General features: G+C 33.8%; 3 protein-coding genes across 14 annotated transcripts in view; 1 reads left to right on the forward strand and 2 right to left on the reverse strand.

The window, feature by feature from the left end:
- LOC143893154 (uncharacterized) overlaps positions 1–14,883 on the forward strand; it is a 104,154-nt gene extending 89,271 nt beyond the window's left edge. The window contains exons 1-28 of one of the 12 annotated variants that reach the window (XM_077398180.1): positions 548–753; positions 3,949–4,091; positions 4,864–4,921; positions 5,161–5,231; positions 6,044–6,205; positions 6,962–7,054; positions 8,263–8,361; positions 9,227–9,325; positions 9,407–9,505; positions 9,585–9,683; positions 10,354–10,452; positions 10,529–10,627; positions 10,700–10,798; positions 10,893–10,991; positions 11,064–11,162; positions 11,255–11,353; positions 11,425–11,523; positions 11,593–11,691; positions 11,773–11,871; positions 11,932–12,030; positions 12,105–12,203; positions 12,332–12,433; positions 12,571–12,672; positions 12,781–12,885; positions 13,395–13,493; positions 13,609–13,713; positions 14,109–14,368; positions 14,598–14,883. In XM_077398180.1, coding sequence (XP_077254306.1) covers positions 3,983–4,091; positions 4,864–4,921; positions 5,161–5,231; positions 6,044–6,205; positions 6,962–7,054; positions 8,263–8,361; positions 9,227–9,325; positions 9,407–9,505; positions 9,585–9,683; positions 10,354–10,452; positions 10,529–10,627; positions 10,700–10,798; positions 10,893–10,991; positions 11,064–11,162; positions 11,255–11,353; positions 11,425–11,523; positions 11,593–11,691; positions 11,773–11,871; positions 11,932–12,030; positions 12,105–12,203; positions 12,332–12,433; positions 12,571–12,672; positions 12,781–12,885; positions 13,395–13,493; positions 13,609–13,713; positions 14,109–14,368; positions 14,598–14,681 — 2,835 coding nt within the window. In that variant the 5' untranslated portion in view covers positions 548–753; positions 3,949–3,982 and the 3' untranslated portion in view covers positions 14,682–14,883. Of the gene's footprint in view, positions 1–547; positions 754–3,948; positions 4,092–4,863; positions 4,922–5,160; positions 5,232–6,043; positions 6,206–6,961; positions 7,055–8,187; positions 8,362–9,226; positions 9,326–9,406; positions 9,506–9,584; positions 9,684–10,353; positions 10,453–10,528; positions 10,628–10,699; positions 10,799–10,892; positions 10,992–11,063; positions 11,163–11,254; positions 11,354–11,424; positions 11,524–11,592; positions 11,692–11,772; positions 11,872–11,931; positions 12,031–12,104; positions 12,204–12,331; positions 12,434–12,570; positions 12,673–12,780; positions 13,260–13,394; positions 13,494–13,608; positions 13,714–14,108; positions 14,369–14,597 lie in introns of those variants that run through there. The other 11 variants (XM_077398182.1, XM_077398181.1, XM_077398184.1 and 8 more) reach the window with 11 other exon arrangements.
- Positions 14,884–15,440: 557 nt separating this feature from the next.
- On the reverse strand, positions 15,441–17,936 carry LOC143893171 (uncharacterized). Its single transcript, XM_077398237.1, has 2 exons — positions 17,614–17,936; positions 15,441–16,752 (listed from the first exon to the last, which is right to left on the reverse strand). The coding sequence occupies exons 1-2, from the start codon at positions 17,717–17,719 to the stop codon at positions 15,641–15,643; spliced, it is 1,218 nt and encodes a 405-aa protein (XP_077254363.1). The 5' UTR covers positions 17,720–17,936; the 3' UTR covers positions 15,441–15,640.
- Positions 17,937–18,380: 444 nt separating this feature from the next.
- Positions 18,381–21,328, reverse strand: LOC143893169 (N-acetylglucosamine-6-phosphate deacetylase). Its single transcript, XM_077398233.1, has 7 exons — positions 20,876–21,328; positions 20,293–20,567; positions 20,081–20,210; positions 19,488–19,576; positions 19,135–19,279; positions 18,877–19,053; positions 18,381–18,736 (listed from the first exon to the last, which is right to left on the reverse strand). Exons 1-7 carry the CDS (start codon positions 21,084–21,086, stop codon positions 18,525–18,527), a joined length of 1,239 nt encoding a protein of 412 aa, XP_077254359.1. The 5' UTR covers positions 21,087–21,328; the 3' UTR covers positions 18,381–18,524.
- Between the last annotated feature and the right edge of the window lie 1,664 nt (positions 21,329–22,992).

Genomic DNA, 22,992 nt, shown 5'->3' on the forward strand with positions numbered 1-22,992 from the left:
TGTCAATGTTGTAGGCATATCTATGGAATGTGTGTCAGAGTCCTAAATCTTAATTTTTTACTTGTATTATGAAAGTTTTAATTTGAGATAAATTGAAGTAACTGAAAATTAAAATTGATTGAATATATTTGATTTAAAGCTATACATTTTTAAGAATACATTTTTGTTGGACATACATATTTGTTAAAATACGTAAATTTGATATATAATTTAATTTATAACATACATGCCGAATAAAGATTTTTGCAAAAATAAGATTTTTAATTTTTTATAAGTTTTATTTTTAATTTAAAAAAACTTGAGTCAAACACAATTTTTATTAATGTTTATTGTAAATTCAATAAATTAATTTATTGCAGAATTCCGATTTATTTCTGTTCCTGCATTAGAATCTTCATATGTCACTCGCGACGATTTCTGCTCCAGTTCTGCACGCGAGCCGCAAAAGCAACTCGCAGGCGCTTGCGTTTCAGATTCTCCCAACCAAACCGCGAGCCGCAAAAGGTGGGGAACGTGAATCCGGGAAACAGGTACATACATGCCGTGACGTTTATTTCTCAGTCGTAAGTCGACGCGTCTCAGGTGTAGTACGTCTGTGTTCAGCACCGGTTGTTGAAGGTATATATATCTCTCCTACGACCGGCGGCGATCGAGCCAGCGTTATCTCGCGAGGAGAATCAACGTCATCGTCAGCTGTTCTCGTCTCTCGCTGACGATATTTTGCCTTATTTGCGGACTTTTTACTGGTATCGAGTAAGTAAATTTGTCTTGTAAAGTCAAACATTTTTACTCCGATGACCGGTAATTATGTGAACACATTATACATAATAATTTCCTCATCGTGAAAACGTAATGTTGACATCAATATCTGAGAAAGAGTGATCTTATCACGTTATATATTGTTCGAGAAAGCATGTATCGTTTAAAGTTCGTTATTATTTCTGCTTCTTGAACGTTTCCTCGAACGACACATTCTGTTCGAACGACAAAGGCTATGGATTTTCATTTAGTTTTTCGGACTCTACGTCACATCTCAAATTCGTGATTAACAACAACTCGGTGCCGATATATCCATCATTGTCCGTCTACTTCGAGACTTGAGTTGTTATGTACAAGCCGTGCTTTATTGATATTTCGAAAATTACTCTCTCATGTAAGAACACTCTGTCTGATTAGACTTCGCCGCGGGAGTACACGCGCTCAGAGCTTTGGGTCTCGAACAGAAACGGCTCTCGCCGCATGCAGTTCTCGCGCTGCCAATTAGTTGTCGCACGGTTTAAGTGTCGCGAATCGAGATCTCGCGTGCTCGCTGTTGTTCAGTGAATTCCGAATTGAAGTAAAGAAGCGTTTTAAAATTTTTAAGAATTTGATGAAATTATATCCCTGTCTTCGATCAAATCAATTTTTTTAGATTCTTTAATGTGGTCGTGTTAATTGAAAGCACATCTATCTATATAAATTTGCTATATTATCATAGTATTGTTATTCTTAACAGAACTGCTAGTTATTACTTATAGACTTATATTATGACATATATTAAATTTCAAAATGGTTATTTGTTTCCAACATAACTAAAATAATCAATTAGATAAAAAAAAATATTTTTTTAAATAAAAAATAAAAATGTGCTAACAAATTTTTAAAGATTTTCTCTTTAAAGCTGCTTAACGTAACTATAATAAAAATAGGTATTTTTATCACATGTATTATCGTCAATGAATATGATATAATTATTTAGTGTGGTGTCTGCGAGAGTAATAACATGTGACAACGTTACATTTTATTAGATTGATATTAGAACTATAACAAAGGTAATAACGTCAATTTGCCACGTTTATCTTTCTCATACATTATTTTAAAACAGATACATATATTTTACTTAACAATTTATTTTATTTTTAATTATCTTTTTATAACTATTCACTATTATTTCCAATAACACTACTAACTCATCATAATTTGGTATACTTATTAATAAAATTGATTTTTTTTGTATAGATCTGATTTATTATCTGCTAATTCTATCTGTTATTTATTATCATTTATTTATATAAATTGCGGGATATATATAATAAAGAGGCGCGAAAAGAAAAGACACGATTTTTCTTTGCAGGAATCGCGTTCGCTTTCTAAGATTCGCGTTTGTGATGAATATTTCGCAACCTCTCCCTCCAATTTTGGCGACATCACGACACACGTTTGTATCGTCTGTATATATCGATTGCCACTCTACTTTCATTCCCGTATTTGGATAATGAAATGCTACGGATACGCACGTGTACTCGCGTATATCGGTATACACGTATCCGCGTGTCATCTCGATATGGATATACGCGAATATAGTCGACAGTATCGCGTTTTTGCCATAAGTATATACATACCACATGTGTGTGATGTCATTTAGGTAGATATAGCATATGATGGAAAAGAGACAAATAATATCGCTCAACGTTATTTATATTTCTCATGAATATTTTTGCGTCATAATGACTTCATTGTATACGTTTCAATCTTATCGATTAATAATTAATGATAATAAATGAGTAATAAATATTAACGAAAAAAAAAAGAAGAATTTCGAGACGAGTGTAAACTTGACTGCGAGTCATGTGTAAAAGATACTTTAATATTTTACGATATACTTTTGCATTTTTTCCGAGACGATATTTCTCTGCGTTTTTTAGTCTTTTCCTTCCTTTCGATGATATAAGAAGTATAAGTATATAATGTACTCGGTCACATCTGCCATGACATGTGTGAATGTGTGATCATTACGACTCAGTCATTATAAAACATTATTTCATCGTGGGTGACGCTTATTTAACTTCGTAGTATTCTTCGAATTTTTTTCATTGGTCATGTAAGATCTGGATATGATCTAATACGAACAACGCCGCTATGCGCGTGCAAATTATATGCATTTTTAGCATTATGAGAGAGAGAGGGTTTTGAAAATAAAAAAATATCTATTTATGTTAAGATAAAATATATTATTATCATTTTATTTATTAATATTTATTATTATTATTAACATTTATAATTAAAATGTCTGATCTTTTTTGTATTAATTTTGCAATGCTGAGAAGAACATAACAATATATAATGTTACTTCTGAAAATGTTAAATTTTATATATAATCTTAGAAAAAGTATTAGATCCGGAGCCTTTAGACCCAAAATTGAATAAAAATAAATTACTTTGAAATGTAAAAAGTTATCCCAAAGAGGACAAAAGTTTGGAGAGATTCCAACGGGAAACTTGAAGAGCATGGCACAATAAAATTGTAAGTTGCTCGAATCTTTTCAAAGTTTAGTAGAGGAGCGTACAGTGATGCACTTTATCAATGATTGGCATGTATAAACACGCTACTTTGCATCATAAGTAAGTATCATGAGTCATCATCATCATCGTCATCGGCCACCGTATATTTGGGCACTTTTAAAGCTCTCACTCTCTGCTTCGGACCAGAACTCGGGCGCGGTGGGCGATCGCCGCGAATGCCCATCATGGACATGCTCTTATATGGTTTGCCATGAGTCGTCTCTGTGCGTGCCCCCGAGACTTCGAGGTCGCCTTCATTGCATAATTCATGGACGCCGTGTGTACACGCGTTTCACTCTGTCCACTCCAGAAAGAGTCCCGTTTGTTCGAGAAGTTCGTATTGAAAATACAGACGCGCGTTTTAGTTACCGGATGCATTTAAAATATCCACATGCGCTCGAAAAATAGAAAATCTCCATTATAGAGCTCAGGTTTCTCGAAGATGATATTTTTGAAAAGCCAAAAGCACGTTGAAAATATCTGCGTGCAAAAATCACATTTAACCCATTCTTATATTGTAGAACAATTATTTTTTATGATTAATGCAATTATACCTTCCTACATTTATAGACTATTCCTTTCTCGTCACAATTGTAAGGCGAGCGATCATATTTTAAATTTTGACAGAGGAAAAGTAACCACACACTCTCCTACGGGCAACATGGTCGGGATGACACAGAGACCTTGGACGCCTACGAAAAGACGAGGTCCGATTGCCGCCGAATACAGCAGCCCGGGACCGGCCTGCGTAACTCTACCACCATTAATAGGTATTTAAATTATATCTACTTTTCACAGAAATATATATAGTAACTATTAACTAGTATTATTAATAAATAATCATTAAATTAGTTTTATTAAAAAAACTCTCTCTGTACGTGTGCTTTACTTTAATTTATAATTGTATAATAATTAAAAATTTATTATATCTTATTTTGTCTTTTCTATCATATTTATAATTACACTTTTCATACAGTTCAAATACTTTGTAGAATTGATTTTGTATAATTATATTCAAAGTGTATAATCATATATAAATTCTCTTATTCTTCACACTTATTTATTAAAGCTATTCATTTGAGATATCGTTAATCTTTTGAGAACGCTTGATAATTGGATGTTTAAACAAATTTTTCAAATTCATAATTACATTTATTAGTTTTACATAACTTTTGACGGTAATTTATAGCCTTCTTGTTCAAAAACATGACAAGAACGATTTTTTTATTGTGGGAATTAATTTGTCGACAAAATTTCTGAGACGCAGTTGCACTTATTAATTAGCATATCGTTACAACCGTCATCTGCATGATTGCAATCGCGATCATTATGTATTTATGATTTACGAGCTGCACGCAACGACGGCGTTTCATAATTGACGGAACAACAACCGTACTTCCGCAATAATAATGTAATAATAATGTTGCCTTGTGACTTTTTACGATTTTTTGTTTAAGTTAATAAGTATTTATCAGATCTCCCGTGATAATAATTATACGACATAATGCTTTATCATACAGAAATACTTTGTAATATTCGTAGGAAAAACAGTTACAGATTCCAAACGAGAAAGGGCACCAGCATTCTCCTTCGGCAGCAGGTAAAACTGATAATTTAAGTATGAATTTTACATTTAAATTTAATTTGTCAATTTAAATTGTTTCATAAATTTTAATACTGTGAAAATACTGTACAATCCTGCAGTATATATTTAAGAAAACGGAGTTGTTCGTCGGTTTGTCTCACAGTTCTAAAGTACGCTTTATGATTTTCTATACTTTAAAGAAGCAATGTGTAACTTAATTTTACATGCGGTCTCACATATTGCAAATTTTTCAGACATGCAACGAAAAATAATAGCGCTGGACCTGGTCCTGGGCAATATAATGTCTCTGGGCTTAGCGCAAAAGGTAAATGTATGATACAAACAAAATTGGATGAACATGAACAAAATACTTATCTAAAATTTTACCGAAAACTTTTCCCAAAAAAATTGTTAACAATTAGATACACACTATTTAAATAATTTAAATAGTATGTAAACAAATGAATTTTTATTTAAATTATTTAACTAGAACATTTATTTAAAATAAGTAAACAAGTAAGCGATATAGCTATTATCTTTTTCGTGTTGAAGTACGTTAATAACATCAAAGTATTAAGCGAAAGCTTATGAATGCGTGATTGCTTCGCGAACTTGCAAGTTCCTTCGGCCGAGATATCGACCAAACTCCAAACCGCCGATATTCCATAAGAATGATACATTTTAACGGCCCGTGTTCACGAAATTCCTTCGCTTCGGGCTTGAATAGAACCGGCACGATCGATACGTGTATATACAACTTCTTCAGACTCGACCTGCTTTGGATAATAATGTACTTTAATTTATCAAATCACCCAGTAATTTTCCATTAATATTTTTCTTCATTTCTACATCTTTTTAGATTTTTTTACCGGTTAGTTTTTGAGAATATTTATTTATTTAAAATCAAGGTTTTTTAATGAGTTCTAATAAAAGACACAATGCTGCGTATTAATTATCAACCAAAATAATTACTAAAAAAATGTTGATAACTGAATAATATTCAATGTATAAAGAATATCGTACTATAAGTACCTTTCCTTTTCCCTTTCTCTTTTTTAACGCACAAATTAAATTTACGTTAATTAATTAATAATAAATAACAAATGACACAGCAATAATAACTTAAAAATCTTGTAGGAAAGGATGCCGCACCTGCCGTGTCGCTGTACGGTCGAACGAAATCGACAAAAGCGGAAATTACTCCAGCACCAGGCGATTACAATCCGCAAACGGCGGATAGCTCGCCGAAATATTCCTTCGGCGTTAAAACACAAATCGAGAAGGTCAGCTGTACACCTGGTAAGTTTAAAAATCTACACAATATAATTTATAGATTTTAATTGACCAACAATCTACATAAAAACTTGGAAATGGTGCGCGACGTAAAGCCGGAAGAATATTACGGCTGTATGAATGTTTTTTATTACAGAGAGTTAATTCATTTTAAAAAGTACCTATATCTTTTTATGCGAAGATGCGTTATTAGTCTCATGTGATTTTATTTTGAATATGCACATATGATAATTCTTATTTTTTATTGAAAAAGTTTAAAGCTTTGCTAAATTACAACCCCTTTAGAGACTACGTTATAATTACAGACATAGCTCGTCTGCAGTGACTACCACGGTAGACCTAATCCATTGTAACTATTACAGTATAGTCTGTAAATATCCTAAAATATAACTGTTAATCTACAGATAGTCTACGGTAATTACTCTCTCGCCAGAGAGAAAAGGTTTCTAGACTGTGTGTGATGTGTATAGAGAATAAATACGTATATTATCCTCTAATCTATTACAATAACGTACATTATACGGAACTTATAATAAATTCCGTATATATACTTGATTAATCAGATAGTCTGTAAAATAACTGCACGCAAATTATCACAAAGGTATTGTCGATAAAAAATTTTAATTGCCGTTTCTGAGAAATCTTGTTACAAACGGATAATTGAAAGCACCACTTACGTCGTATACTCTTATTATATTTGTTATAATATCGATCTACAACAAAAGTACGAAAACATGTGTAAATATTGCATCTCGATCATAGCACCGAGCGATTATCGCGCTGAAATCGTGAATCTCTGCAGAGCAGCAGCGTTCACTTTCGGGGTAAAAGCTGTGTTGGAAAGCTATATGTCCGGTAATTATATAGTCAATTAAATACATGTAGCCGCGATCTGAGTATTTCGTGTGCTAATAGCAATTCTTGGCAAAATAATAAGAAAGTTGCGCAGGATTCAATGACATAATACATATGGCTGAAGAGAACGCTGCAGGAAATTTAGCATGTTGATCGCAATGTCGTATAACGGAATCTAACATGTGTCATAACAAAATAAAAATGCATTTCAAATTGCATTATCTAATATCGCGTGTGTGATAATTACTGAATGTCATTTGTTTTCATCCATTTGAAATAATTATCTTGTTTCGATTACACGAAGAGTATTTATCTTTATATATATATATATATATATATATATATATTGATGGATTATTTTTCAGAGCTCTAAATATTCGAAAAATTTTCTTAATAATTAATGAATCACATAAATCGTATATATAGGAGAAATGTATCATATTATATTATTATATATCGATGCAATAATGTTTAGGAAAATCGATGCCACCGCAACTATATAAATTGGCGATTAGCTATGGGACTTCGTTTGAGGATTAATCGCATCAAAAGTCGATTATTCAAAGCTATTATCACCGAAGAATTAACGCTTAGGTACAAAAACGTGGTTTCTTTAAACATAGAAGCATTAGGGCTCACGTTCACGTAATCCATAGCAAAACAAACTGCTAATAAATTTCAGATTTTTAAGCACTGTAAATTTCTCAAAGTGGTATTATGATTACAAAATCGTTGGAGTAACAACATTTTTTTTTCTTCATTGTCAGTATTCCACCTTATGCCTCTGAGTAGTTAATTTCATATCCTTAAAATCCACAGCAATTAACTATGCACGTGTGGCGTTTAGAATGTAGTTAAAAGTAATTGTGTGCGAATAATATAGATCGATTAATGTAGTAGATCAAACGATGTAAACAAAGAGTAATATTCTCGTAATTCGATATTTAGAGATATGCAATGCGCGCTAAATTGATAGCTGACACGTAGCCGCATACCTATACGTATAAAATTGATAGCGTAGTGTCGCTTATCGCCGTAAAGTATTATTGTTGCATGTCTCGCGATATATGTTGAATTCCCGTACGTATCTCACACCGTTAATATCGTCCCTTCACGTGTGTTAATCCATTAAGCGACTTGTCAGTGATGCAAATAGAAAATGCGCTGGTACACCGTGGAACGTGTAAAATTTATCGACAAGTGTCTAGCTCCAGGTACTTATCGTCCCGAAAAAACGAGGCTGGACGGCGCACCGCAGTTCACGTTCGGATTTAAAACGCCGCTCGATAAGCCGAGCGATACGCCAGGTATAATACAAAACGAAACATTTTAAAAGATGAAAAATTAAATTAAAATTCCATTAAGACTCCAGTCTCAGATAGAGACAAGTGAGCACGTACATAGATCTGTGGAGGTTTTGAAGAAATTTCATTATTTTTGTTCGTCATAGCGAGTCTCTCTTTCTCTCTCTCTCTCTCTCTCTCTCTCTCTCTCTCTCTCTCTCTCTCTCTCTCTCTCTCTCTCACTCTCTCGTATAATTTTATTTTAATTAAATAAAGAAAGTGCCATCCTGCTCGGGCTGGATCTTGGTAGCCTAATAATAATACTTCTGAAAGGTCCAAGTTTAAACCCTAGCTAGGGTGATACTTTTCAAAATATATTATTTACGATAATTAAAAAAGATGCTTATATTAGCATCAAAATGTAAATCAATTATCGATTTAAAAATATGTGGATTTACTGTTCCAACAAAAAATTGTGTTTCAAGCTCGATATAAAATAATCTAGTTCGATAAAACAATTTTTGTAAGTTGGAAAAAGTATAAAAATTTACACAGAAAAAATACAAAAATTCACACAAAAATATATTATTGAGCTATCAAGATCCAGCCCGACCGAAGATGACATTTTAGCTATCGAATTTTAAGATTTATATCGGTCCAATTTCACTTATTATTGTTAATTTTATTTTATTTTATTTTTATAATAAAAGTAGTTTTATGAGATTGGAGAATACCAGTAAGAAGTAATTAATAGACGATACGATGCTCTCTCGTCTTGAAATTTTGAAGAGAAAAACAGACATTTTATTTCTAATTTCTTTATGTGTACGGTGTGTTAAAAACACTCTTGTCTATTTTATAATGTGTCCCTTCTTCTTTTCCAATGTAGCGCCTGGTACATACAGTCCAGAGAAAGTGAATTTGGACAAGGGTCCGCAATACAGTTTAACCGGCAAAAGCCGAATCGAGAAGTGCAATGGAACACCAGGTATGTGAAGATTCGTATATCTGTTTCCGATAAGCAGTCATGATTTAAAAAAAAAACCGCGGTGATTTTTTTTTTTGATAGCGCCTGGTGCGTATTGTCCCGAAAAAGTGAAATTAGATCCATCACCGCAATTCAGTTTTGGATTAAGGCCCGCTGTGGAGAAGCCGAGCGACACGCCAGGTATGCAGTATGCACAATGAATCATTTATCATAGAGAGAAAGTGTCTCTGTCGAATGTGTATTTTTTTTTTTATTTTAGCGCCCGGTACATATAGTCCCGAAAAGGTGAACTTGAATAAAGGGCCTCAATACAGCTTGAGTGGCAAGGGACCAGCCGAGAAACTCGCCGATACTCCAGGTATGATAAAGCTGCGTGATTTATTGTTATTTGTTAGGCATAAACTTTATATGCAAATCGTAATTTGTGGCACAAAAATTAAGGCGGGATTACAATGAACTTAACGTAACGGAACGCGACGGGACGCGAAGTAACGTGAAACCTAAACACATTGTTTTTTAATACTTCACGTCACGTTACGTAAAGTCGATCGTAATCAGCCGCATATAAAAACAATGTGTTTAGGTTTCACCTTACTTCGCGTCGCGTCGCGTTCCGTTACGTTAAGTTCATCGTAATTCCGCCTTAAATAAAGTTTATGTAACACGTGCATGAAAAGTGGCCCATTACGCACGCGACGCGCGCGTGATAGGCCACTTTCCACGCACTTGCAACATAAAATAGGATATGCAACACGTGCGTGAATTTTCATCTTCCAACACTTGTTGCACAAATAACTATTAAAAACGTGTCAACCATGAGTGGCAGTGTGGTCTTGTGGTAAAGCGCCAGACTCGTAATCCTGATGAGGAACCGGGTTCGAGTCTTGATCACAGAAATTTTTATATTCCAAACTGCACTCCCCGCACGAGTGGGGCTCGTGCGGAGAAAACTGGGCTATCAAAAAAAGTGGAAACGGGTCAAAGTGTATTTTAACTTTTTTTCTTATTTTTTTCAACTTTATTTTCAGCGCCCGGAACGTATTGTCCCGAGAAATTTAGATTGGACACCATACCGCAATATAGTTTCGGAATCAGACCTCCTTTGGAGAAACCCAGCGATACACCAGGTATAATTAAAGCACGTCATTAATAATACGTAAACTGCTATTGTACATTTATTATATATTTGTGTGCCGTTTGCAGCGCCTGGGACATATAGTCCAGAGAAAATGAATTTATATAAAGGGCCGCAGTACAGTTTGACTGGCAAAGGTCCTGCCGAAAAGCTTACGGATACGCCAGGTGTGTAAAAGCTGCAAAAACCACCAAAGCAAATTGTTTGTAGATATAATAATATGCTAAAACGATTTTCAGCTCCTGGAGCGTATTCTCCGGAAAAAGTAAGATTAGATAACACGCCGCGATATAGTTTCGGCATTAAACATGCTCCGGATAAATCTAGTGACACACCAGGTAATATGTATATATATACGTATATATAATTAGTTTGCAGCAGTATTGCGCACGATTGTTACTATTATTCCACATATTCATTTTTATCTTGCAGCACCAGGTACTTACAGCCCGGAAAAAGTGAATTTGGACAAAGGGCCGCAGTACAGTTTGACTGGTAAAGGACCCGCTGAAAAACCTGCGGATACGCCAGGTATGTAAAAATTGAAAAAGCTCCAAAATAAATTGTTTTGTAGATATAATAACATAATAATATGATTTTCAGCGCCTGGAGCGTATTGTCCGGAAAAAGTAAGACTGGATAATACGCCGCAATATAGTTTTGGGATTAAGCACGCACCGGATAAATCCAGTGACACACCAGGTAATATATACATATTTATATATAATTATTTTACAATAGAGTATTGCGCACGATTGTTACAATTATCGCACATATTTATTTTTATCTTACAGCACCGGGTACTTACAGCCCGGAAAAAGTGAATTTGGACAAAGGGCCGCAGTACAGTTTGACTGGTAAAGGACCGGCTGAAAAGCCTGCGGATACGCCAGGTACGTAAAAATTACAAAATCTCAAAAATAAATTGTTTGCAGATATAATAACATAATAATACGGTTTTCAGCGCCCGGAGCGTATTCTCCGGAAAAAGTAAGACTGGATAATACGCCGCAATATAGTTTCGGAATTAGACATGCTCCGAATAAACCCAGTGATACGCCAGGTAATTAAGATTCTGTTTGTGCAGAAAAAAATAGATTCTTGATCGCGTGCGTTCACTTTTATTTCGCAGCACCTGGAGCTTACAGTCCGGAGAAAGTAAATTTGGATAAAGGGCCACAGTATAGTTTAACTGGCAAAGGGTCTGCGGAGAAACCCACCGATACACCAGGTACGTAAAACTGCTCATAAAAAAAAATACGTATAGTTTTTAAATATAATATTAATATGATATTATATATAAAACGTTTAGCGCCTGGCGCGTATTCGCCCGAGAAGGTAAAATTGGATACTACACCGAAATACAGTTTTGGACTTAGAACTCCTCTGGACAAGCCCAGCGATACGCCAGGTAATTGATTGATTAATTTATTATTTATACTGTATTCTATATATTTTATTATTTATGTAGCACCTGGCGCCTACAGTCCAGAAAAAATAAATTTGGACAAAGGGCCACAATACAGTTTGACTGGCAAAGGATCCGTTCCGAAAGCTAACGATGTTCCTGGTACGTTTTAGACGTTATTTTTTTGAAATGCAATTATGACACTTTTCATTGTTGGTGTTTATTTTTTGTTGTAGCACCTGGCACATACAGCCCGGAGAAGGTGAATTTAGACAAGGGGCCGCAGTACAGTTTGGCCGGAAAAGGGATGCCGGAAAAATTAAACGACAATCCAGGTGAATACCATGTCACCTCGATAAACTTTAATCGAGACACATTTCTTTGACATACTAATAACATGCGAAGAAAAAAAATTTAATGAATAATTATAGACGATATTAATTTATGATTGCCTCGCCTATAGGCCCAGCTGATTACAAACCAGAGAAAGCTCTAAATCTGGAACATAAACCTTATTACAGTTTTGGTGATAGGAAATCTTTGGATAAACCTAGAGATACACCAGGTAACGGTGTGGATTAACTCGGTGTGGATTAACATTGCGTCTTTAGCGATTCGCGTTTTCTGAGCGGGCTAATGCGCGTAAAAGACACGTGGAAAAGACGATAATAAACGATATGATTTTCTGATTGCTTTTGGTAGGCCCAGCCGATTACACTCCAGAGAAAGCTCTAAATCTGGAGCATAAACCATATTTCAGTTTCGGTAATAGAAAACCCCTACACAAGTTCCGCGATACACCAGGTAATGGTGTGAGTTAACAAAACAAAACTAATGGATCTAATAAAATGTAATATGAATGAGAATTTAATAATTGGTACGAAAAATATTAATTTCTGATTGCTTCGGTAGGCCCTGATAGCTACAATCCAGAAAAAGCTCAACATTTGGAACATAAACCTTATTTTAGTTTCGGTAATAGAAAGCCCTGCTTATATAAGCCTAGCGACACACCAGGTAATTGGTGAAGGAGGAAATTAACGGAAATGTTAATGTTACATTTTTTTCTGACTTGGGGTTTATCGTGAAGTCTTATACATGAATTATTGATGTGCGAATCTAAAGTAGGCATGTCATATTAAAATGCTTCTTCGACCTTGTCCCACTAACCGTTTGCGGAAGAAACAACTGTACGTAATACTGTTAAGATTAATGCCTGTATAAGAAAGTAGAAAAAATGAGATAGATGTACCGAAAACTAGGATTCTGTCGCTGTGCTTCGAATTTTTAACATTTTAATTCGGCGGTTTATTTTACGCGGGATTGTTGTAATAAACATGTGTTATGGATATATGTGTATATAAATGTAATAAATGTGTGATTATATTACATGTCGTTTTTGTCCTTTAAATATATGTCATAGTACTAGTATGGTGCCTAGTAGTCTTTATGCACGGAATAAGTGTGATAACCGGAATTAATACTTTTCGAGAATATACAGAAGCATTTTACAATTCATTTTGCAGCTCCCGGTACATACTGTCCCGAGAAAATAAACATGTCTAAGTCGCCGCAATATAGTTTCGGCGTTAAAACCGAGATGTACGAGAGGAACACTGTACCAGGTGGGTTCTATTACTGTCATTCCTAATTACTTTCTTGCATTAATATACTAACTTGAAATATATTCTTATAATTTATCAATCTATAATTTATTTTATCTTTCGATTAATATTGTAGGTCCTGGCGAGTACAGCCCAGAAAAGGCAATGCTTTTGTTTGAGAAAGCGTTGCAATTTACTTTCGGTCTCAGACCACCCGCGAGCAGACCAAACAACATTCCAGGTAAATAATCAATTCGATCTACGATAAATATGATATTGCATGTTAAAGTACGTTACGTAGAAGCAATTTTATTCGCGTGCATTGACATATGCATATAGAATACAGAATTGCAAAGATCAGTTCTTCACACAGTAGTTCGCTGTAATTAATAATTTTGTATCGCTTCCTTGATAATTTTTATTCGCACACCTTACACCTCGTGAAATATTTAATAAGATGCAAACCTTCGTCAGAGATGTAATTTTACATGAAGATATCTTACAAACAATATTACAAAAAAATGCGAGAGAAAAAGAAAGAATACGACGTAAATGGTGAATGAGATTACGTATGAAATAATGTAATAAAAAAAACAATATGTTAAATTCTGAGAAAATAGATCGATCAAATTTCAGCGCCCAATATCTATAACATCCCCTCCGCTCTCGGCGGAACTAAGGAGGGTAACAAGAAAGCGGCACCCGCCTATTCTATATCCAGTAGGCAAAAGGTCTTTACGGACGATCGTGTCCTCGTGCCCGGGCCGGGTGCATACGAGACAATTAAACCGGACACGACCAGAGCGAAGAGCCCAGCGTACAGCATAAGCGCGCGTTTTCCGCTGCCTGACGATCACTCGCAGATCCCAGGACCAGGAGCACACTGTCCGGAAAAGGTATGCAAAACTAAGTAAAAACAAATTTCAAAATGTATACAAAAAAAATAAAATATACGTAAAATATAATAGATATAATATAAAACATACATAATACATAGAGTATATATAGTTCTAGTAACACATTGTTTGAATTCAAAGATATAACGTAACGATATATTCAATAGTATATAACGTAATACAATGACAATTAATATAATTAATTGATGTAATCACTATTGTATTTCAGGTGCTTCTCGACATTCCCCCGGCGCACACATTTGGCATCAGGCATTCACCGTACATTTGTAATTTAAAGGACGCAGTTTATTAATTCATCAATTAGTGACAACTGGCAATTTATCGACTAACAATAAGACGCATTCTTTTCCATTACCTGACACAATCAATTAACGAATCTTAGAGATAGGCAATAAGTTTTATTTTTTCTTTTCTTTTTTTGTTTCTTCGCTTTATTATTACTAATTCCGTAGAAAAAATACATCGACAGAATAAAGAAATATATATTATGCTTAGGCAGAACTGTTGTGCTATATATAAAGCAAGGAAATTTAGGCTGCGATCCGATTCACGCTCACAGCGGTGAAAGTATCGCTCTATCTTCGTTTGGTATTCGATGAGCAACGAAAAACAAAATGATGCTTACAATGCTGTGAGCGTTAATCGGGGACCGCAGCCTTAAATACATTAAAATCACTGTAAACAATCGTTTTTTCTTAATGAAGCGTTTAATGTAAAATGATAAGTACTAATATTTTCTCATCTGACATAAACATGTATAGAATACATAAATATCTTATTCCGATTTTCATCGTCCATGAAATAAAAACGCCATGAAAAAGTTTAAATTAAAGTATCATGTATTAAAAATATTACTACTTTACTTGTTATGGTTCTATTTTACTTATTTCTCTTTTTTAAATATTTATCTAAGCAACGAGTTCGTTAATTAAAATGCACAGTAAAATTTAATCTACTATAATGCATTTGATACTAAAATTGTCCAAATAATGTTATTAATATATCATATCTTTATGGCATTTCAAATTTCCTGAAAATCTTATCTATATGTAAAAGATAATATTCTTACTATAAATTTGGAGACATAATATCTCTTTCGCAAAAATCATCCTATCATCACTCATTACTTTCCATCGAACTTATGCAAAAATTATATAATAATCGCTCTGGCTGATACATTTTCTGTTATTCATACTTATGAGATTGTCCTATAAATTTCAAGCAACTGATATATCTCGCAATTAGTTGATATTATATTATCGTACAATAAGACGTTAATAAGTTTCTGCATTTATTTAATCTCATCTCGTTTTCATTATCATTTTCTTCTCGACGCTGACAGAAAAGACGCAGATCAATATTAAGGAAACGGAGATTGGCGGTAGTTACCTCATCAAGCATCTCGAATTTCAACGTTTTCTCTACTTCATCATTTATGATATATTTGGCGGTACGAGTCTGTAAATCCATTAAAATATGCCTTACGCTATCAGGAATTGTCTCTTTTTTTGCAACTTCGGTCGCAACAACCGCATAGAAAAGGTCTGGGTATTTCCTATAATTAAGGCAATCTATTCCTTCGAGCCTGTAAATTTCCAAATATGGGAAACGATCTCCATATCTTGTGCGTAACTCATCCATAGCTCTTCTGAGATCCGCAGCTTGTTGTGCGATATCCGAAAGGAAGATGGCTTTATTTACATTTATATTTTGTAAAGACACAAAGGCATCCATTTTTAGTATCCTGTCCATCCCAAAATATTTAATCTCTATTTTTACTTCAGCCATCGCAGTTTTCACAAGCATAGGAGATTCTTCCGGAAGGTCCAGGGCGGCAACAAGGAGACTTCTGGAGAGTGCAGGTCTCGATTCAATCCAAACCTGCCAAATCTCTAATGTTCTAATAAAGGTCAGGTATCGTTTTTGCAAAACAACACCCGATGTAAAAATGTTTTCTATTTTGTTTGCATTACAAACAACTTGCCATCTATTGATGACATAATCATGACTTGGATTGAAGTCAGATCTGATCTTTTTGGCAATGGACATCAGTCCTGCCATGCCAAGAAAGACTAGGATCTGATCAAAGTGGATCATATTAGTAGTCATTTCTAGTGCTTTTGTTAGCTCAGGTGTCATGTGCACCTGGCGCACGGGCACCTTTGTTGGTCGTGTTCCTAGTGTCCAACAAATGGCTGTCACTATCATCTCTTCAGGGGTAATTTTTTCATCAGAACACAGTATAACGTGCAGAGGTTCGATGTATGAGACCGTCTCTGTTGTGGGATGTTGTGGCAAGCGGATCTTGCGTTGAATCGGCGCATACTCCATAGTGATGTTAAAAGATTCCGGATGATCAGACACTTGAAAAAATGTAAAGACACAAAAAGTATAGAGACCTCCCTAATTAAACTATTATTGATAAGGATTAATCATTTGCTTTCGGGGATCGTAATAAACAATGAGTCAATATAATGAATTTAATTTTAGCTTCATATGAGAATGCATGCACAGAAACGTAGAAAAAGAGAATCTTTCTCTATCTTTAATTAATGTTAAAAATATTACAATAACTGCGGTGTGATTTCATTAATCAAGGCTAAAGAAAAACAGATAAGTATAGCGTTTATGGCTCTTTTTTTGTAAGTATCTCAATTTCTCTTTAGAACTTTTATGAAACAAAAACAAAGCTAAGTGAAATAAAAATAATTACTTTGAAAATTTCAATATTATTTAGAAAATCTAATACTGCATGACATTTAATTCTCCGCATTTCAACTAATACGTAAAGAAGCTTCATGTATAATACAACAATTTTTAAGTATGTAAATATGATTTTAAGATCAATCATTTAATATAGCGCGACAACACCGCAATCATTAATTTTATATAAATATATCTTCTTTGTTTCGTGAGAACAAGTATTAGATAAGTACCTAAATTTTATATATGTTAAATATACAGTAATAAGGGACATGTGTACGAAAAATCAAGTAAGGTTACCGACATTTTACAAGAAATAAATCATTCTAAATGTGCGTTCGCGGAGCGTGCCATTGTCATTCTATCCTTGTTTACATCTAATGAACGAGAAAGATAGAATGATGCAAATCGCCACGGCCGAGGTTTTCAATTTCAACAAATAATACATGTACTTAGCGTTCAGATGAATACATTATTCATGTCTTAAAATATTCCCTGAAGTTTCCGGATTTCGTACATACCTTGAAAATAAGGGCTTGCCGAATGTTTTGCTCTGATATATGAGGTTAAATAAGTAGTGGATCCACGCGCATATTGTTTTACTCGTACTGTCATGCCTGACAACATAAATCGAGTCCAACCGCACTACTATTGTAATATTTTTTTAATTAGTAAATAATTAAATACGATTAAATCGTGCGTGTAAAATCATGTTATATTATTATAATTATTGGGATGTTGTGTAATGTTTGTCACTGTTTGTTTTCAATTACCTCATGACGGACTGTTACTTGACTAACTGGGTCCGCGAAAGGACCACCTTAATGTGATATACATACACTGTTGTTACATTGGCATAATATCTAAAATTGGAAAGTTAGAGATGGGAAAGAACACGAAAGCCTTTAAACAAAAAGAACATATAAATTTATTGTTATATGTATGTATATATATATATATATATATATATATAATATAATACAATTCAATATAAAAAAGATATATATATATATATATATATATATATATATATATATATATATGTTTATTATCTAGTAAAATATACTTTTTGCATATATATGGCACAATATTGCAGGTGATCTTTACAAATATATGTTTCATATAAATCATTATTCGTTGAAAAATCAAGGAATATAATTATTTCTAAATTTTATATATATTCGCATAACAATTTCATATTTCTTTTATATAAAATGATAAGTATTTATTCAAGTAAAAAACTACAAGTACAAATGTACAAAAATTTCAGTACAACGTACAAAAGCTATTCTCTGGAACAAGTTTAAGGCTTTTTATTATAACAGTAACAGTAGTATGTCTCATGGGCCTGTCACTATCATTCCATACAGTGCCCAGTCATAAAATAATGAGTTGTGTGCTTTATACGATAATCGATTCGAATTCATGCTACTTAGATGTACGCATCAAATTGTTTTATACTGCTAATATTCTTGTCATAAACACATACTCCCGAAATCCATGTTGACAATAACTCGAGTTTCTCATCGAGCAATATAAAATCAGCATCGGCCCCGAAATTCAGAACGCCTTTGTAGGAATCGATACCGAGGGTTCTCGCGGGATGTAAAGTCGCCGCTTCTAACGCCTCGACTACTGTGCAACCTGCGATTACATCATTAAGTGTTATAAGTACACTGAATAGAGATATGATGCAAAAATTAAATATAAGTATATGCTACATGATGCAATCAACAAATAAATAAAATATTTCACGATTATTTTATTATTATAATGTAATTTACCTGTAGCTTCTTTAAAGTGTCTTACACATTCGGAAAGCTCAGCCATACTACCACACAGAGTATTTGTTTCGGCGATATATGCGCATCCTTTACGTATCTCTATTTTAAACTGACCCAGTTGATGGATTCCCTCCTCCAGACCCAACGCTGATATCGCATCAGTTACAAGCACAAGACCTGTGTAAGCATTTACATTTTAATTTTATTAAAATTATAACAACGTATCATGAGATAAATATAGGTACATAAACTGCGAACCTTCGGGATGCGTTCTATGAGCGATCCGTAACGCCGCAGGATGAGTATGAATCCCGTCGGCGATTATGCCAAAATAAATGATTCTTCCAGACGGGATTTGGTCGGACGTTAAGAGACCAACCAATCCTGGATCTCTATGATGGAACTATAATTTTTAAAAATGCTATATGTGAAATATATAAGTCGACTATAGGCCGGTATTTCATAGTCTTCAAGATCATCTTAAGTAATGTCTCAAGACGCTAATACGGCTCTGTGATTGGTTCAAAAATGACATCTTAAGATTGAATTTAAGACGGTCTTAAATAACTATGAATACCGGCCATAAATCTCTAATGTATTTTACAACTCACAGGCAACATGGCATTAAATAGATGAGTGATAAAGGACGCTCCATGTATAACTGCTTTTTCTCCTTCATTTAAATTTGCTACAGAATGTCCTGAAATATATCACGTAAATTGAGTTGAAAAGAAATTTTTAAATCTGCAAGATTCAATATACGCGATATATAAGAATTAAAATATAAAATTCCAAAATAAGACATCTTTACATTTAATATAGCATAATAAGGGCCGGTTGTTCCAACCTGTTGGTAAGCTAACTAATAGTTAGATCATATATATGTCCCTGTTTATCCTTTACATTAGACAAAGATAGGCACTGATTTAACTATTGGTTAGCTTACCAACAGGTTGGAACACAACCGGCCCTTAGTGTATTATCATTGAGATATTAAGCTTTTGCTCCAAGCTCTAAACTGACTTTTTTAATTAAAAAAAAAAAAGTTTTTGATGCTGTCTTAAGTCGTAATCCCTAAGCTTTAAGCGAGCTGACCAGATCCCAGCTGTAAAGTTTAAAGTTTAAAGCATATTAATGTCATAACTCAGAGCTTAGAACAAAAAGATTACACCTATTGTAGACCCAGGCTAAAGCTTCAGCTTACCAAGAGATACTTTGATATTTCTTCTACATAACTCTTCAATAACAGATGTAGCATTTGGAATCTCAGGTGCTAATGTGAACATACGCACATTGTCTAGATCGCCATACATATCAGTGACCGATTTAAATCCCTATTAGGAAATCCCTATATATGTAAGTTAAGCAATACATTGAAAAATTCTGTAAATTTACTCAGAACAGATAAATGATTACCTGATCAAATTTTCTGATACAATGTTCAGGATGGGCACCTTTCTTGACTGGGCTAATAAATGGTCCTTCTACATGAACGCCCAGTACACCAGCGCCGTGACTACCTCCATTTCGCTTCTTTATCCTCGGTAAGATTTTGCGATACACCTCGGTGGGTGACGTAACCAATGTAGGGCAAAAGGACGTTACTCCATGTTCTAGCAATCCTTTTGCTACTTTAGCAATGCCACCTTCCACATCGTCGACATTGCATGAGAAATCTATGCCAAATCCTCCTGGCAAATAAAAATATTAAATATTAAATCACCCATTTTTTTACTTACAAAAGCATAAAATTATAAAATTCTTATTAAATTTTGATAAATCTATAATATTAATTTTAACAATTCACGTGGTTCTTTGCACCAATAAAATATTGTTGTGCCTATAATTCTCTGTTTTATAATCTGTATCTCGCATCAAACTCTAAGATTACATCCAAATCCAATTTAAGATACATAAATTATTAATTTTTCGCTTGGCAAAAAGTAAGAAAAATAAGAAAAGAGTGAAATGTCAAGGATGTAGGTACTTGATTAAATACCATTGATCTGTACGTCTATATACCCCGGTGAGATCAAAGCCCCCCTACAGTCTATCCTAACATCTGGCTTGATTTTCTCGTCGTAGAAGGTCTTCTCCGGATTCACGATCTTTCCGTCTCGCACCCATAGGTCCTCCGTCTGAATCCTACTGTCGCGCAAGATTTTGCAATTGCAGAATTGCTTGAGAACACTGCTGTTGTTTCGCAACATGCTCGACGCTCGCGTGAATTCGAGAAATGATCCCGAGTCAGCGTAATTTTATAAATAAGAGTCTTATGTCTTATCTGCGGCCGTACCCAAAGCATTATCAACAGTTATCAATTTAATGCGTATCCACGTCGCGCTGTTACGAGCCAACATTTAGGCCAAAATGGCGATTGATAGGCGAGCCTGGCGAGCTGGAGTATGACAACTCGTAACAAATCGCAACGTCTGACAATAGACCGGCCGTCATGATAAGGGGTTAGAGGGGTACAGACAGAGATGGAGTGAGATGGAGCAAGATGGAGAAATATATATCGATTATTATCGATAGTTTTAGCCATCAGAAATTTTCGACGTTATTTTTGTAAATCGATATGGTAATTCTTCAGTTTAGCTACAGCAGCACAAAAAACGATGAACTTAGGTTCATTCGACGCGTTTTTGCACGAAACGAAAGAATCTGGCAGAAAAAAGTGTCGCTCTGCCGATATATATCGATATATATCGTCGTGAGACGATACTATATATATATCGATATATATAGTTTTTGATTTGTTATTTTCTCAAACATAAAAATCAGTAGCTTTTTACATCATTCTAATAATTTTAGATATTTACATTACAATACATTATGTATAAATTTAATACATTTCGAACATATTGAAAACAAATTTGTTTACTCTTTATAACAAATGTTTAAAACATTATAAATTATTAGTTTATTAATTCTTAATTTCCTCAAAGACAAATTTATAATCATCCTTTACATTTTTAATAATTAATTCAAAAGATCTTTTAAAGCTCCCGTTCCACTTATTACTATAACTATCTGTATATTATCTATTATCACACATCACTATATATCCCTTACAAAAAAGTATTACTAGCTGGTTAGTAATAAATACTTATTTTGTGTATTAATAATACTAAAATTAAGTATTTATTAGTACTTGAATCACTGTGATCCAAGTATTGCATAGTATTTTATTACTGGTCAGTAATTTATGAAAGTAGTATTTAATACAGGACGAGTATTGAATACTTAGTATTAAATTTCTGATGAGAAAGCATTTAATACTAGGTGAAAAATACTTGTGTAATAAATACTTGTGTTGAATTACTGATGAGTATTTCAATGTTAGTACTGAAGTACTGAACCAAAGATTCCATGTGTAATAAATCACTGGCCAATATTAATACTCAAGTACTGAACTGAATATTCCATGTGAAATTAATCACTGACCAGTACTACAATTTGTATAGAAACATTATAATGGGTGTGTAATTCCTGATAATATTAAGGAAAAAAGATAAAAGTAAGGCACAAATACATTTTATATGAAGGTCTGTACTAATTCGTCGTGATAAAAGTGTACAATTAAGTTTTGAAATAGTACTGAAGATATCATTTTAATATCCAATTCAAAATTTTATTACTCTTTTTAAACTGAATTTGTTTCTTAAGATGATTTTTGAAAAATTATATATTTGTGCTGGTTATGACACATGTAGACTATATATAACACTTACATCAAATTAAGAAAGTAGTCTACCACGTAAGGCAGTTGGCTCACAATCCAGAGGTCCCGAGTTCGATCCCACCAAGGTAAGTGTGTTTTTTAAATACGAGAAAATATTTATAATTATAGACTGCATCTTAAGAAACAAATTTAGTTATAAAATAGTAATAAAATTTTGAAAAAAAAATAATTTTTTTTTATGTCGGGTAAATATCGGAAATCGAAATATCGGTAGGTAATTCAATACTAAGCACCAGTAGTTCTGTGTAGTATTAATCACTACCTATAATATTTATCACTACCAGTATTTTCCCAGTATTTCCCAAATAAATATTGACAGTATTAAATCACTGAGATTTTAAGTATTTAGTCAGTAATACTTTTTTGTAAGG

This window comes from Temnothorax americanus, unplaced genomic scaffold (genome assembly GCF_048541705.1).
Source record: "Temnothorax americanus isolate GAGA-0224 unplaced genomic scaffold, ASM4854170v1 Scaffold12, whole genome shotgun sequence".
Classification (NCBI taxonomy): Eukaryota; Metazoa; Arthropoda; class Insecta; order Hymenoptera; family Formicidae; genus Temnothorax; species Temnothorax americanus.

Bases quoted from the DNA above. Each gene is read 5' to 3' on its own strand.
- LOC143893171 (XM_077398237.1), bottom strand. From the start codon at position 17,719: ATGTTGTCAGGCATGACAGTACGAGTAAAACAATATGCGCGTGGATCC. The intron at 16,753-17,613 runs GTATGTACGAAA...CATTTTTTCAAG, and splicing joins GGCAAGCCCTTATTTTCAAG to TGTCTGATCATCCGGAATCT.
- LOC143893169 (XM_077398233.1), bottom strand. From the start codon at position 21,086: ATGTTGCGAAACAACAGCAGTGTTCTCAAGCAATTCTGCAATTGCAAA. The intron at 19,577-20,080 runs GTAAGCTGAAGC...GATATATTTCAG, and splicing joins AAATATCAAAGTATCTCTTG to GACATTCTGTAGCAAATTTA. The intron at 18,737-18,876 runs GTAAATTACATT...ATGTAATCGCAG, and splicing joins ACACTTTAAAGAAGCTACAG to GTTGCACAGTAGTCGAGGCG.